The sequence below is a fragment of the Rhincodon typus genome, chromosome 37, assembly GCF_021869965.1.
Source record: "Rhincodon typus isolate 14 chromosome 37, sRhiTyp1.1, whole genome shotgun sequence".
Lineage (NCBI taxonomy): Eukaryota > Metazoa > Chordata > Chondrichthyes > Orectolobiformes > Rhincodontidae > Rhincodon > Rhincodon typus.
Window position 1 is genome coordinate 8,729,114 of NC_063368.1, and position 16,911 is coordinate 8,746,024.

General features: G+C 46.3%; 1 protein-coding gene across 1 annotated transcript in view; it reads left to right on the top strand.

The window, feature by feature from the left end:
• Window positions 1-16,911, top strand: part of LOC109931103 (caspase recruitment domain-containing protein 11-like) — a 96,198-nt gene that overhangs the window by 68,632 nt on the left and 10,655 nt on the right. The window contains exons 12-17 of the mRNA XM_048617349.1: window positions 416-551; window positions 4,664-4,781; window positions 7,109-7,349; window positions 8,458-8,530; window positions 9,470-9,590; window positions 10,561-10,716. Of these exons, the coding sequence (XP_048473306.1) occupies window positions 416-551; window positions 4,664-4,781; window positions 7,109-7,349; window positions 8,458-8,530; window positions 9,470-9,590; window positions 10,561-10,716 (845 nt within the window). The remainder of the gene's footprint in view (window positions 1-415; window positions 552-4,663; window positions 4,782-7,108; window positions 7,350-8,457; window positions 8,531-9,469; window positions 9,591-10,560; window positions 10,717-16,911) is intronic.

A 16,911-nucleotide genomic window follows, 5' to 3' on the forward strand; every position in this document is an offset into this window, starting at 1 on the left:
GTGGTGTGTGTGTGTGTGTGTGTCTGTGGTGTGTGTGTGTGTGTGTGTCTGTGGTGTGTGTGTGTGTCTGTGGTGTGTGTGTGTCTGTGGTGTGTGTGTGTGTGTCTGTGGTGTGTGTCTGTGTCTGTGGTGTGTGTGTGTGTCTGTGGTGTGTGTGTGTTTCTGTGGGGTGTGTGTGTCTGTGGTGTGTGTGTGTCTGTGTGTCTGTGGTGTGTGTGTGTGTTTCTGTGGGGTGTGTGTGTGTGTGTCTGTGGTGTGTGTGTGTGTTTCTGTGGGGTGTGTGTGTGTGTGTGTTAACATCAAATAGTCCCAAAGTCCCAAATTTTCCATTCCATAGCACTCCTGTGAAATGCCAATGAATGTTTCTCCTTTGCTGAAGGTGCTATAGAAACGCAAATTGTTCTTGTTGCCACAGGATGCATATTCTCTCCCTATCACTGCCTGATCTCACCAACACAATGAACAGCATCAAACACGACCGTGATGATGCCTTCACCCCTGGGCCCAATGAATCTGCTACCCTCACCCAGGAGAGCTCCGAGCTGGACAAGGTAGGACCGTGGGATCAGGTATCTAGCGGTATGTCGGAATCTGGTCCCACCAGGCTGACTCGCCTTTCCGTTAGGGATTGTTTCTCTGTGCGCCAGTTATCTCAAACCCTGCTGCCCTTCTTGGATCTTTTAAATCAAGATGCATCAGTGAGGGGCCCAAATGCACTGTGACATCCCAGTGTTTTTGACTGAAGGGCCCCTATCGAAATGGATACATGAACACACAAGGTCCCCCTAAATTATAGTGTCGCTTAATAGACATTGGATGAAAATGCTGTACGCAATGAGTATTTCAGTAATGCTTTAGAATAAGTCAGCCATGCCTCTGTTTTTAATACTCCTGCTTCTAGGGGTTAGGAGGTTCTAGATTGAAGGTAGGCCAACAGGAGGCTGGAAGAACACAGCAGGCCAGGCAGCATCTGGAGGAAAGGAGAAGTCAACATTTCGGGTATTACCCTTCTTCAGGACTGTGCTGAAGAAGAGTAATACCCAACACGTTGACTGCACCTTTCCTCTAGATGCTGCCTGGCCTGCTGTGTTCTTCCAGCCTCCTGTTGGCCTACCTTGGATTCCAAAACATCTACAGCTTTTTTTTGTCTCTAACCAGGTTCTAGATCCATGTCTCACTCCAAGTCTTGAGTCAAAGGCAAGGTTGATGCCAAAGAAGTATTTTGTTGGCTGTGAAAGCGCTTTGACGCATCGAATGATTTGCAAAAAGTCGCTTTTATAGCCAACAAACCACTTCTGAAGTGTTGTGGCTGTAGCATTGTGAGAATTGGGGAGTCAGTGGCATAGTGGCATGTGACTGGGCTAGTTGTTTACACCTGTGCTAATGCTCTGGGGACAGGGGCTTGAATCCCACCGGAGCGGATTGTAATTTCAATAAAAATGCCGCACAAAAATGGCAACCAGGTAGCCGTTGTTAATTGTCTGGAGAATTGAAGGTCGGAGGAGAGGTTGGAGATGCTGGGGTTGTTTTCCTTGGAATAGAGAAAGTTGAGGTGTGACATGATTGAGGTGTACAAAATTGTGAGGAGTAGAGAGAGAGAGAGCACGTAGACAGGAGGAACCTGTTTCCCTTGGCATAGCGTTCAAAACTCAGGGATCACAGACAAATGACAGAAGGATAGAGGGGGATACGGGGCAAAACCTTTTTACACAGAGGGTGGTGGGTGTCTGGAATTTGCTGCCTGATCTGCACCTTAAGTGCTGAAAGCTGCAGGGCTACGGGCCGCAAAATGGGATTAGAAAGGGCATCCGGTTGTCTTTGGGTCAGCATGGACAAGATGGACCAAATGGACCCCCCCTTCTCTGCCGAATCATTTCTATGGCTGTATGGTCATAAAAACCCATCTGGTTCACCCTTTTAGAGAAGGATGATAACAATGTCATTAACTCAGATATGGCCCTAACGAGCCTCTCAGGTAAAATATTACTGTACCTGGATTTCTAGAAGGTGTTCTATTGGGTACCACACCATAGGTTGCTATATAAAACAAGGGCTCATGGTGTTGGGGATGGAGAGAGAATTTGTTGGCTAATAGGAAGCAGTGGGTGGGCATAAATGGGTTACATTAATTTTTGTGCAATCCTCTTCAAAACATGATCGCAGAAGATGAGACTGAAGGGGATAAGTGCTTGAAGACCGGCCTGGGCTAGATGGGCTGAAGGGTCTCTTTCGGTGCTGAGAGTCTCTATATTCAGGTTCGTAACACGTGGTGAGTGGTGTACCATAGGGATCATTGTTGGGAGCCTCCATTTTCACAATTTTTATCAATAATGTGGTTGAAACAACCAAATGCATGGTAGCGAAGTGTACTGATGTTGCAGAAGAAAGTGAAGAGGACATAAGTAGACATGCGAAGGGATATAGATAGGTTCAGTGAGCGGGCAGTGATTTGAATGGTGCACGATAATGTGGGAAATTCACGTTAACCAACATTGATGTAATGGTCAAGAAAGCACACAACGCCTCTTCTTCCTCAGGAGGCTATGGAAATTCGGTGTGTCCATAAGGACCCTCACCAACTTTTACAGATGCACCACAGAAAGTATTCTATCTGGATGCATCACGACTTGGTCCGACAACTGCTCTGCCCAGGACCGTAAGAAACTACAGAGAGTTGTGAAAGCAGCCCAGACCATCACACAAGCCAACCTTCCATCCATCCATTTACATTTCTTGTTGCTATAGAAAGGCTGCAAACATCATCAAAGACCCATCCCTCCCTGGTTATAATCTCTTCCAACCTCTTCCGTTGGGCAGAAGATACAAAAGCATAAACACATGGACCAACAGATTCAAGAACAGCTTCTTCCCTGCTGTTATCAGACTTCCGAATGGACCTCTCAAATTTCAAATCTAATGTTGATCTCGCTCTTTGTGCACCTTCTCTGCAGCTGTAACTTTGTATTCCTCCTTTGTGTTCTATAACCTTTGTATGTTATGATCTGTCTGTACTGCACGCAAAACAAAACTTTTCCCTGGACCTAGGTATATATGACAATAATAAATTAAATCCGATCGAATCAAACTAAATGTCCACTTGGGCAAAATAAAATTTAAAAAAGCAACAATAGAAGTGAACTTAACAAACCTCTAAGGTACACTCCCTAAATCACTGCACATTGCTACTCCTAGACCTGAAATTTTTTTTGCAAAAAATAGTTTATTCACAAAAAAATCTTTATATACATACATAGTTATTGGAGCATTTCTGTACTGTCTTTACACGTGTCACAAACGTTGGAAATTTGGCATTCCCTGCAGTTGTGTTAAAAAAAACCAAGGCATTTCCTTCTTATACAGGACAATATCATAGAATCATAGAATCCCTACAGTGTGGAAACAGGCCCTTTGGCCCAACAAGTCCACACTGACCCTTGGAGCACCCCACCCAGACCCATACCCCTATAACTCACCTAATCTACACAGCCCTGAACACTACGGGAAATTTAGCACGGCCAATCCACCCTAACCTGCACATCTTTGGTCTGTGGGAGGAAACCAGAGAAAACTCCACACAGACAGTCGCTCAAGGCTGGAATCGAACCTGGGTCCCTGGTGCTGTGAGGCAGCAGTGCTAACTATTTGAGGAACAGGGAGGGTCTGATAACTGAATGGACCCCCATTTACCTTCAGCAGAAAGACCTCAGACGTGGTCTTTCCCCCATTGTGCCTTGGCAGTGGCTGCCCCAGGCTTTAGTGCGTCCCTCAGCACGTCGTTGCGGACCTTGGAATGTACCAGTACTCTTAGGTCTGAATTTTTTTTTATTTCAAAAGTACGCTTTATTCATGAAAAGTATCTTTTGTCCATACATTGTCACAAATGCAGTTCGGTTCTGTACAGTAGCGTATCAAGGAAACAAACAAACATTGGAGTTTGACTCTATCCAAACAAACGAAAGGCGCCTCTTACTTGAACCTGACTATATTTGCATGTATTTGAGGCACTGGGAGGATCTGATAACTGAATGTACACCCATATAAATTTGGCAGAAAGACCTCAGACGTGGTCTTTCCCCACTGGGCCATGGCAGTAGCTGTCCCAGGGTTTAGTGCGTTCCTCAGTCCTGGACATGGGACTCCTAGACCTGAGCAGGAGGAAATCATTGAGTCCCTCAAGCCTGCTACACCATCCACATCGGCTTTGATCATGGCGGATCTCCACCTTCGTGCCACTGACCCATCATGGTTTACCAAGATGCATTATTGCTGCCAGCATTACTATTGTGTTGATTCTGGTTGGGTTCTCGCAGAGAAATCCTACCCCAAGGCCATTCACAAGACCCACACCCCCACCCCAAGGTGCTTATTGGACCGTATGTGTTGACAGAAGGGGGGAAGAAAAAAGTTCAGATTGGGCTGCATTGAAGCCCAGAGGTAAAAGGGTAAAGTTCCGACCCCTGAACCGACTCAATCCTGAAGGTCAGAAGTCACACGATGCCTGGTTATAGTCCAGCGGTCTGTTTGAAATCACAAGCTTTTGGAGCGCTGCTCCTTCGTCAAGTGAAGTGGCTGCTATAACCTGGTGTCGTGTAACTTCTGACTTTGTCCACCTCAGTCCCAACCTCTACATCAATCCTCAAGTGCATTTGAATCTTTTTCCCAGCTGGAAGATGAGACAAGGCACAGAATACCGCGGCGCAACTGTACCAGGAAGGGCGCGCAGTGGAACGTCAGGAAGAGCTGTGCGGCAGATCCCCTCGGAAATCAGCAGAATGAAGAAGGTGAGTAAGAACAGATAAAGGGACAGCTCGGAGTGTGGTAGATGTGCGGCTGGCCATAGAGTCTAACAGGCTGTGTGGTATGGAAGGACGCCATTCCTGGTTTAGACTCCACACTGATGAAAGCATAATTCTCAGGCTCCCTCGAAGAAAGCTTTCGGAGATCCAGCCAGTGTACATCCTTCCAGCTGTAGTGGCCATCCCTTCAGCAGCCTAGATACCAAATTCTGTAATTCCATTCTTAAGCATTTCCATTTCTCCAACTCACTCACTCCCTTTAAAGACCCTCCTTAACCCAATCTCTTCGGCAAAGTCCTAATGTAGCTCTGTGTTAATTTCTGCTGTAATTGTAGAACTGTTTCAATGTTGAAAGGTGCTGTACAAATCTAAGCTGTGGTGGCCCAGTGGTTAGCACTGCTGCCTCACAGCACCAGGGACACAGGCTCAATCCCAGCCTTGGGTGCCTGTCTGTGTCGTCTCTCTGTGTGAATTTCCTCTGGTTTCCTCACACTGTCCAAAGACGGGCAGGTTAGGGTGGGTAGGCTGTGCTAAATTGCCCTGTCGTGTGCAGGTTAGGTGGGTTAGCCATGGGAAATACAGGGATGGGTAGGTCTGGCTGGGATGCTTTTCACAGGGATAATGTGTTCTCAATGGGCTGAATGGCCTGCTCCCACACTGTGTGAATTCTATGATTTACCCTGTGAGGCTTCTTCAGTAGTGGGCAGTTGGTCACCTCTTTTCCTCAGTGTTGTGACAGTTGGACCACACGTAGCGTTCCCCAGTCGAACCCTAACCCTAACCCTAGCTCCAATTTGATTTCAGACGTGAGACCGTTAAATCTTTCAACTCCCAGGTGAAAAGGGATAAACCAGGTCCCCTTGTTCATTGACCCATTCCCTTGGTCGCTTGTAAAAAGATTAATTATTAAATTAACCCTTCCCAGGTGAACCCAGTCTCAAATGAACTGATATGTTTAAAAGGGGTCAATTTCACTGGACTTCCTTAAATTAACCTAAGGCCATCGGAGTAGAAGTAGGCCATTCAGCCCATCAAGAATGCTCTGCTGTTAAAGGCGATTTTGGCTTATCTGATAATCCTCCACTCCACTTCCCTGCCTTTTCTCCGTAACTTTATTCCATTCTCTTGATTGTCAAGGGGATCAAAGGTTACGGGGAGAAGTGGGAATATGGGGGTTGAGAAACTTATCAGCCATGATTGAAAGGCGGAGCAGACTCGATGGGCTGAATGGCCTAATTTCTCCTCCTATGTCTTATGATCTTATAACCCTTGATTCCCTTCCTGATTAAAACTCTGTCTGTGTCAGCCTTGGGTGTAGTTAATGATCCCACTTCGACAGCCCTCTGCTCTAAAGAAGGTGGGGGAAGGGAGAATAGCACAGTACAGGTGAAACACAGGTTAGAAAAAATGGTGAGTCCAAAAAAGATCAGAGTAAATAAAAGAAATGTGGGTCAGTCTCTGAATCTGTCTTGAAGAGCAGGTACTGTTATGGTCTTCATTGGATGGCGCCATCGGGGTTGTTGTTGTTGGCAGTTGATACTTGGCTTTTCAGATTGTTGCAAATTCCGTTTGGTTAATGCCATTGATGATCGCTGAATTTCAGCATTGAGTGAGAGAGACACGAAGGGGCCTTCAGTTGGGGTGGCATAGTGGCTCAGTGGTTAGCCCTGCTGCCTCACAGTGCCAGGGACCTGGATTCAATTCCACCCTGGGGCGACTGCCTGTGTGGAGTTTGCACATTCTCCCAGTGTCTGTGTGGGTTTTCTCCAGGTGCTCCGGTTTCCTCCCACAGTCCATATCTGTGTGTGTTTCCTGCTCTGTTTAGACTAGGTGGATTGGCCGTGGTCAATTGCACATAGTGTCCAGGTAAAGCCACATTTTTTTGTGAACCCTTACAGTGTGGAAGCAGGCCATTCGGCCCATCGAGTCCACACCAACCCTCCAAGAGCATCCCACACAATTCCCTGCAATTCCCATGGCTAACCTACCTAGACGTCACATCCCTGGATATTACGGGCAATTTCCCCATGGCTAATCCACCCTAAACTGCACATCTGTGGACTGTGGGAGGAAACTGGAGCACCTGGAGGAAACTCACGCAGACACGGGGAGAATGTGCAAACTCCACACAGACAGTCACCCGAGGGTGGAATCGAACCCGGGTCCCTGGTGCTGTGAGGCAGTAGCGCTAACCACTGAGCCATCATGCCACCCAGCTAGACTTCCCCTCCCACTGCATCCCATGTTTTGTCACGGTCGTGCACTATGCAGTAACTCTTCTCTCACGCTGGTGTTGGCGTTCGGCCTTCCAGGTTATAGGAGGCTTGAGCGGGTCCTGGAAGATGAGGAGTCAATGCCTGACGGTTCGTTCTACATCCGGGTCAATTTGAACATCCTCGGCCATGTGGATAACTGCTCGCTGCAGGTGAAGTGCGACGAGATCTTGCACGTCCTGGACACCGGCCGACACACCAAATACGAGTGGCTTTGTGCCCGAGTTGACCCATTTACCAAGAAGGATCTGGAACATGGAACCATCCCCAGCTACAGCAGGTAGAGTGCGGGCTACTCAATAAAGACAACCATGTTGTGATAGGGAGAGGCGAGGGCAGATAAATAAAGGAAAAATATTGCAGATGCTGGAAGTCTGCAGAGAAAACGCTAGAAAAAATACACAGGTCTGGCAGCGTCTGAGGAGAGCACGAGCAGAGGTAACATTTCGAATTTGGTACGACGCTTCTTCCGAACAGTTCTGATGAAGTGTCACCGGACTCAATGTTTCTCTCCTCTCAGATGCTGCCAGATCTCCCGAGTGACTGGCCAACTTCAATCTGGCAGTGGGTTAGGTAGGTCGTTTTGATTGGATGCCCAGCCAGGCCATAGCTTGAGAATTAGGGACAGACCTTTCAGGAGAGATGTTAGGAAGCACTTCTACGCACGGAGGGTGGTAGAGGTTTAGAAATCTCTTCCACAATCAGCAGCGGATGCTGGATCGGTTGTTAGTTTGAAATCTGAGATAGATAAGATTTTGTTAAGCAGAGGTGTTAAGGGATATGGGCCAAGAGCAGGTACATGGAGTTAGGCCACAGATCAGCCATGATCTCATTGAACGGTGGAACAGGCTCAAGGGGCTAAATGGCCTACTGCAGGTCCAATGTTCCTCTAAGGACACCACTTATCTCTTGGAAGATTACTGATAAATCTCCCATGTGATAAAGGATTCTTAATGCAGAGGGAGAGGGAAAAATACAAGGCAATGGGAGGCAATGACCTCGTGGTGTTATCACTGGACTGTTAGTCCAGAGGCCCAGATAACGTTCTGGGGACCCAGGTTCAAATCGTGCCACAGCGGAATTCAATAAAAATATCTGGAATTAAGAATCTAAGGATGACCATGAATCCATTGTCAATTGTCAAGAAAAACCCATCTGGTTCACTAATGCCCTTTAGGGAAGGAAACTGCCATCCTTACCTGGTCTGGCCTACGTGTGACTCCAGACCCACAGCGATGTGGTTGACTCATAACTGCCCTCTGGGCAATTAGGGATGGGCAATAAATGCTGGCCTGGCCAGCGACGCCCTCATCCCGTGAATGAATAAAGAAGAAAAAATTCTTGATTATCATGAGACGGAGTTGCATTCAATGGTGTATCTCTTTCAGAGCTTACCAGCTCCTCCTGCTTAAAATCTACGCGCTGACAGCGAACGTTCAGGAGAAAGAGAGGGAGAAAAAGGTATGGAGTTATCAACTCTATTTATTGTACTTGGATTACACCAGCAGTTGTATTTATGTATCATATAATCCAGCTAATGGACCTTATTTGATAAGATAATGTTACCCCTCAGGGCAATAGTAATAACTAATATTGAAAGCTCAGAATCATTGGGCAAAGAAAGAGGTCTTTTGACCCAGGCAAAGGAATCCAGTCAGTCCCACTCCAATCATAGAGTCATAGAATCATACAGCACGGAAACAGACCCTTCGGTCCAACCAGTCCATGCCGACCATAATACCAAACTAAACTCGTCTCACCTGCTGGCTCCTGGCCCATATCCCTCCAAACCTTTCCTATTCATGTACTTATCCAAATGTCTTTTAAATGTTGTAATTGTACCGTCATCCACCACTTCGTCTGGAGGTTCATTGCACACACAAGCCATCCTCTGTATAAAAAAGTTGCCCGTCATGTCTTTTTCTTAAATCTCTCTCCTCTCACCTTAAAAATGTGCCTCCTAGTCTTGAAATCCCCCACCTTGGAGAAACGACAACTACCATTAACTCTATCTATCCTCCTCATTATTCTATAAACTTCTATAATGTTGCCTCTCACCCTCCTAAGCTCCAGTAAAAAATAGTCCCAGCCTATCCAACCTTTCTTTATGACTCAAACTTTCCATACCTGGCAACATCCTGGTAAATCTCTTTCGAACCCTCTCCGGTTTAATAATATCCTTCTTATAACTGGGCGACTGGAACTGGACGCAGTGTTCTGGAAGAGGCCTCACCAATGTCCTGTACAACCTCAATGTGACTTCTCGACTCCCATAACCCAGCGAATTTTAACATCATTAGCCAACTTACTTCCTGATTGTGAGTTTAGACACGCTGATGATGAGATGTGAGAATTCTCTCCTCACTATTCCACTGCTTACTTCTTTTGTGTTTTCTCAAGTTTATGAAGAACAACGTTAAAGTGAAGAAGGTGTGTTCTGATCGAGTGAGGATTGTGCCTGCCAGTCTTCCCCCGTATCTGCCCAGTGCCAGTAACCCGTCTCTCAGATCCTGGCATGAAAGTGAGTCAAGTCTAATGAACAATTTCTGAAGAAGGGTCCAGACCCGAAACGTCAGCCTGCCTGCTCCTCTGATGCTGCTTGGCCTGCTGTGTTCATCCAGCACTACACCTTGTTATCTCAGATTCTCCAGCGTCGGCAGTTCCTACTATTTCTAATGAACAATTCCTCTGTGTTTAGTTGATCTTTTGTGTCTTTAGTTGTAGCAAAATGTACAGAATCCTTGAGTTCTCAGTCAGTAAATGTTTCTTGGATTAGCCTTCCCACTGCTGAGATCCATTTTATTTCTCACTCTTTACTGAAATATGGCTCACTTGTGTATTCTGGAGTCTGGCTCCATTGTCTTTCCAAGTGGATATGTGAAATTCCTCATTGAAGTATAAGTTCAAACAGGAGATGCAAATTTCTTGGAAGTGTGGCTCAATCAATGTCTTTAGACAAAGTGATTATTTCAGTTCGGATGGTTTGTTTATTCCATGTTGGTTTCGTGAACTTGCCTCAAACTCAGTGATTACTTTGTCAGGCCCATATTTCTTCCTTTTCAAGATGCATTTCAGTCCACGGAGGTCTCGGGTATTAAAATTCGACAGCGAAAGTTTTGAAACTTGGTCATCCGCATTTGACCCCTGTCATGGGTGACTTCTCTGTGATAAGCTGCACTGGTGCAGAAAATGGGAGTCAGGGCAAATTGCCGAATTCTCCAAAACTGCTCAGCAAACAGAAATGCAGCGTGACCTTTGTAGCTGGAAGAAAACGAACCAGAGATTACTTTCTGAGTCGCTGGTCCACAGATAAACAGTGGAGTTCCTGAAGGAAAGCTGTAGGCGTGAGGGAGAGTGTTTGTCATGACCCAAACCCGGGAAGTCAGAATGCATCTCTGCTATCAGTGGGCATTGCCCATGAGCCCTCCAAATGTTTTAGGGAGGGGGAGCTTGTATTCCTTTAAAATCAGTGATGTCCGCTTGCATTCCAGATAAGGATGAAAAGATCCTGCCATACAGCCTGGTTCAGCCAATCACCGTCCACCAAAAAAGGCCGGTTATCATCATGCCTACAGTGTTGGCCAAAGCTTTGATGGACTGTCTACTCCAGGCTCCACCCGCATCAGACTTCAATATGGTGCAGCCAGGTATGTACAACCTCTTCCCGCGGAGAGACTGATGAGGCCATTTGGCCCATCTTTGACAGCACAATCCAACGATGACCCATCACCCTCCTCTTGCCCAATAACCCCGCGATCGTTTCCTTTTCAGTTGCTTACTGGATTCCCTTTTGGAAGTTATTATGAGAGCTAGGAGCGGGAGCAGGCCATTCAGCCCTTCGAGCCTGCTGTGCCATTTGGTACGATCACGGCTCATCTCTCCCGCCCGCTCTCCAAAACCCATCAACCCATTACTAATTAAAAATCTATCTCCTCCTTAAGTTTACTCAATATCCGAGCATCCACCGCACTCTGGGGGAGGGAATTCCACAGATTCACGACTCTTTAACAGAAGTAATTTCTCCTCATCTCTGTTTTAAATCTCTCTTATCTTAAAACTATGACTCCTCATTCTCGATAGTCCCACATGAAGAAACGTTCCTCTCTATATTGACTGTGTCAATCCCTTTAGTGTCTTCTATACCTCGATTAGATCTCCTCTCATCCCTCTAAACTCTACAGGGTATCTGCCTAAATTGCTCAATCTCTCACTCCTTGAATCTATCCTTCAGTGAATTGTCGATCAATAACTCATAGTACATCACACGTTGAGAGGCAATAGCTGAGTGGTATTATTGCTAGCCTGTTAATCCAGAGACCCAGATAACGTTCCGGGGACCTGGGTTTGAATCCCGCCACGGCAGATGGTGGAATTTGAACGCAATAAAAATATCTGGAGTTAAGAATCTGGGGCGGCATGGTGGCTCAGTGGGTTTGCACTGCTGCTGGTTTCAATCCCCAGCCTCGGGTGACTGTCTGAGTGGAGTTTGCACATTCTCCCCGTGTCTGCGTGGCTTTCCTCCCACAGTCCAAAGATGTGCAGGTTAGGGTGGATTGGCCGTGCTAAATTGTCCTGTCATGTCCAGGGATTTGCCAGTTGGGTGGGTTAACCATGAGAAATATGTGGTTAGGGGATGGGCCTGTGTGGACTTATTGGGCAGAATGGCCTGTCTCCACACTGTGAGAATTCTATGACTTTTATGGATTCTATAACTCACTCAGTAAGCAATAAAGTGCTAAATTTCACCTGAATCCTTGGCAATTATTTTTACTTTGTCTTCTTTGGTTACTTGCCTTGCTGTCAGTGAAATACCCCATGAACTCTCATCTCTGATTGAATCTTCTAGGAGCTGCCTCTACTCTGAGGAACATAGGAAACAGGAGGTAGACTTGACCATTCAGCCTGCTGTTCAGTACAATCTTAGGCTTCTACTCTCTTTTCCCACCCAAATGGATAGAGCAGGGACAGGAATGGTTGTTGCAGGTTCCGGGGTTTAGATGTTTCAGTAAGATCAGGGAAGGTGGTAAAAGAGGGGGAGGTGTGGCATTGTTAGTGAAGGACAGTATTACGGTGGCAGAAAGGACATTTGATGACAACTCGTCTACTGAGGTAGTACGGGCTGAGGTTAGAACCAGGAAAGGAGAGGTCACCCTGTTGGGAGTTTTTTATAGGCCTCCGAAAAGTTCCAGAGATGTAGAGGAAAAGATTGCAAAGATGATTCTGGATAGGAGCGAAAGTAACAGGGTAGTTGTTATGGGGGACTTTAACTTTCCAAATATTGACTGGAAATGCTATAGTTCGAGTACTTCAGATGGGTCAGTTTTTGTCCAATGTGTGCAGGAGGGTTTCCTGACACAGTATGTAGATAGGCCAACAAGAGGCGAGGCCACATTGGATTTGGTACTGGGTAATGAACCAGGCCAGGTGTTAGATTTGGAGGTAGGTGAGCACTTTGGTGATAGTGACCACAATTCGGTTACGTTTACTTTAGCGATGAAAAGGGATCGGTATATACCGCAGGGTAAGAGTTATAGCTGGGGGAAAGGCAATTATGAGGCGATGAGGCAAGATTTAGGATGCATAGGATGGAGAAGGAAACTGCAGGGGCTGGGCACAATTGAAATGTGGAGCTTGTTCAAGGAACAGCTACTGCGTGTCCTTGAGAAGTATGTACCTGTCAGGCAGGGAGGAAGTGGTCGAGCGAGGGAACCGTGGTTTACTAAAGAAGTTGAATCTCTTGTCAAGAGGAAGAAGGAGGCTTAAGTAGAGATGAGGCGTGAAGGCTCAGTTAGGGCGCTTGAGAGTTACAAGTTAGCCAGGAAGGACCTAAAGAGAGAGCTAAGAAAAGCCAGGAGGGGACATGAGAAGTCTTTAGCAGGTAGGATCAAGGAAAACCCTAAAGCTTTCTATAGGTATGTCAGGAATAAAAGAATGACTGGAGTAAGATTGGGGCCGGTCAAGGACAGTAGTGGGAAGTTGTGCGTGGAGTCCGAAGAGATAGGAGAGGTGCTAAATGAATATTTTTCGTCAGTATTCACACAGGAAAAAGACAATGTAGTCGAGGAGAATACTGAGATACAGTCTATTAGACTAGACGGGATTGAGGTTCATAAGGAGGAGGTGTTAGCAATTCTGGAAGGTGTGAAGATAGATAAGTCCCATGGGCCGGATGGGATTTATCCTAGGATTCTCTGGGAAGCTAGAGAGGAGATTGCAGAGCCTTTGGCTTTGATCTTTATGTCGTCATTGTCTTCAGGAATAGTGCCAGAAGACTGGAGACTAGCAAATGTTGTCCCCTTGTTCAAGAAGGGGAGTAGAGACAACCCTGGTAATTATAGACCAGTGAGCCTTACTTCGGTTGTGGGTAAAGTGTTGGAAAGGATTATAAGAGATAGGATTTATAATCATCTAGAAAGGAATAATTTGATTAGGGATAGTCAACACGGTTTTGTGAAGGGTAGATCGTGCCTCACAAACCTTATTGAGTTCTTCGAGAAGGTGACCAAACAGGTGGATGAGGGTAAAGCGGTTGATGTGGTGTATTTGGATTTCAGTAAAGCGTTTGATAAGGTTCCCCATGGTAGGCTATTGCAGAAAATACGGAGGCATGGGATTGAGGGTGATTTAGTGGTTTGGATCAGAAATTGGCTAGCTGTAAGAAGACAGAGGGTGGTGGTTGATGGGAAATGTTCATCCTGGAGTTCAGTTACTAGTGGTGTACCTCAAGGATCTGTTTTGGGGCCACTGCTGTTTGTCATTTTTATAAATGACCTGGATGAGGGCGTAGAAGGATGGGTTAGTAAATTTGCGGATGACACCAAAGTTGGTGGAGTTGTGGATAGTGCGGAAGGATGTTGCAGGTTACAGAGGGACATAGATAAGCTGCAGAGCTGGGCTGAGAGGTGGCAAATGGAGTTTAATGCGGAAAAGTGTGAGGTGATTCACTTTGGAAGGAGTAACAGGAATACAGAGTACTGGGCTAATGGTAAGATTCTTGGTAGTGTGGATGAGCAGAAAGATCTCGGTGTCCATGTGCATAGATCACTGAAAGTTGCCACCCAGGTTGATAGCGTCGTTAAGAAGGCGTACAGTATGTTAGGTTTTATTGGTAGAGGGATTGAGTTTCGGAGCCATGAGGTCATGTTGCAGCTGTACAAAACTCTGGTGCAGCCGCACTTGGAATGTTGCGTACAGTTCTGGTCACCGCATTATAGGAAGGATGTGGAAGCATTGGAAAGGGTGCAGAGGAGATTTACCAGGATGTTGCCTGGTATGGAGGGAAGGTCTTATGAGGAAAGGCTGAGGGTCTTGAGGCTGTTTTCGTTAGAGAGAAGAAGGTTAAGAGGTGACTTAATAGAGACATACAAGATGATCAGAGGATTAGATAGGGTGGACAGTGGGAGCCTTTTTCCTCGGATGGTGATGGCTAGCACGAGGGGACATAGCTTTAAATTGAGGGGTGATAGATATAGGACAGATGTCAGAGGTAGGTTCTTTACTCAGAGAGTAGTAAGGGCGTGGAATGCCCTGCCTGCAAAAATAGTAGACTCACCCACTTTAAGGGCATTTAAATGGTCATTGGATAAACATATGGATGATAATGGAATAGTTTAGGTTAGATGGGCTTCAGATTGGTTTCACAGGTCGGCGCAACATCGAGGGCCGAAGGGCCTGTACTGCGCTGTAATGTTCTATGTTCTATCCCTGCCACAAAAGCAGAAGTTGCTGGAAAAGCTCGGCAGATCTGGCAGCGTTTGTGAAGAAAAGAAATCAGAGTTTATGTTTCGTGTCTGGTCACTGGTCCAGTTTTGGTTTTTACATAGAATCCCTGCAGTGTGGAAGCAGGCCATTCAATCTGCACCATCCCTCTGAAGGGCATCCCACCCAGACTCACCCCAGCCCCATAATCCTGTGTTTCCCATGGCCACAGTGTGGATGAGCACAGCAGGTCAAGCAGCATCAGAGGAGCAGAAAAGTTAACATTTCAGATCAGGACCCTTCATCAGGGCTCCATTTCCTATGGCCAATCCACCTAACCTGCACATCTTTGGACTGTGGAAGAAACCCACGCAGACACAGGGAGAATGTACAAACTCCACACAATCGCCTGAGGGTGGAATTGAACCCAGATCTCTGGTGCTGTGAGTCAGCAGTGCTAGTCACTGTGTCACTGTATCTTCCCTAGTATCTTTTGATGCCCTGAGAGACCAAAAATCTATCTATCTGGAACCTTAAGTCTATTCAGCGATGGAACATCTAAAACCCTGATGTCTAGAGAATTCCAAAGATTCACAACCCTTTTAATGAAGATTCTTCTCCTTATCTCAGTCCTAAAAGATCGATCCCTTATCCTGAAACTGTGTCTCTTGTAGCTTTCCCAACCAGGGGAAGCAATCTCTCAGTTTGTCCCCCTCTCAAATCTCTCACTGTTACCCTTCAATCCTCTCCCTCGTACTGAACTCTCCAACCAAGCACTCAATCCTCAAACCTCCTATTGTCTTGTGTGGCTCAGTGTTTTCTTTGTTTGGGGCACACTTTGGAACATCCTATTAGGTGCAATAGAAATATAAGTTGTTGTTGTTCTGCACTCTAGCGAGGGAGACAGTCACATTCATGTGAAGCCTTGCATGGCTTTGGGATGTTCGAAAACGCTGGTCTGCCAATTGCTTTCAAAGTGTTGTCATGCAGGAAATATGAGCGCCATACTGTGCAAAGCCAGATCCCATAAACAGCAATGAGATAGCAACCAGATGATTTAATGTTAGGGATAAATGTTGGCGCAGATCACCAGAGGGAACCGTTCTCCTCTGAAATAATACCATTTACACCACTCAAGGAAGCATGGACTGCATAGTGTTGGTTAACCTCTCATCTAAAAGGCAATACCTGCCACAATGTAGCACTCCCTCTGTAATGCACTCCAGTCAGCTCAGACAATGTGCTAAAGGTTCTGGATTAGAAGTGGAACTGAAGGGAGCACAGCAGAGATTTACTGGAATGATACCTGGCTGCTAGGGATTGAACTGCAATGAGAGATTAAGTTGTGTTCCTTAGAATGTAGATTTCATCTGAATTTTCAAGATCTTAAGGGAAAAGGATGAAGTTAATGAAAGAAACTACTTTTGCTGGTTAGAAGTCCAGGAGAAGGGGATAAAATTAAAACAAAACTAAGGATGTTGTTCTGAAGAAGGGTCTAGGCCCGAAACGTCAGCCTTCCTGCTCCTCTGATGCTGCTTGGCCTGCTGTGTTCATCCAGCTCTACACCTTGTTATCTAAGGATGTTGTTAAACTGGAAAAGGATGTTGTTGGGTTTGATCTACAGGGAGAGGCTGGGTCGACTCGATCTTTCTTTCCCTGGAGTGTCGGAGGCTGAAGGATGACCTTATAGAGGTGTATAAAATTGTGAGCGGCACAGTGGCTCATTGGTTAGCACTGCTGCCTCACAGCACCAGGGACCAGGGTTCAATCCCACCCTCGGGTGACTGTCTGTATGGAGTTTGCGCATACTCCCCATGTATGTGCAGGTTTCCTCCAGGTACCCCGGTTTTCTCCCAAAAATGTGCAGATTAGGGTGGATTGGCCATGCTAAATTGCCCGTAGGGTTCAGGGGTGTGTAGATTAGGGGGATGGGTCTGGGTGGGATGCTCGGAGGGTCGCTGAAGACTTGTTGGGCCAAAGGCCCTGTTTCCACACTGTAGGGATCCTATGATGATTAATAAGGTGGATAGCCAAGGTCTTTTTCCTCAGGGTGGGGGAGTCCAGATCTAGAGAGGGGTAAAGTTTAAAAGGAACTGAGGGGCAACTTTTTCACGCAGAGGGCATTGCGTGTATGGAACGAGCTG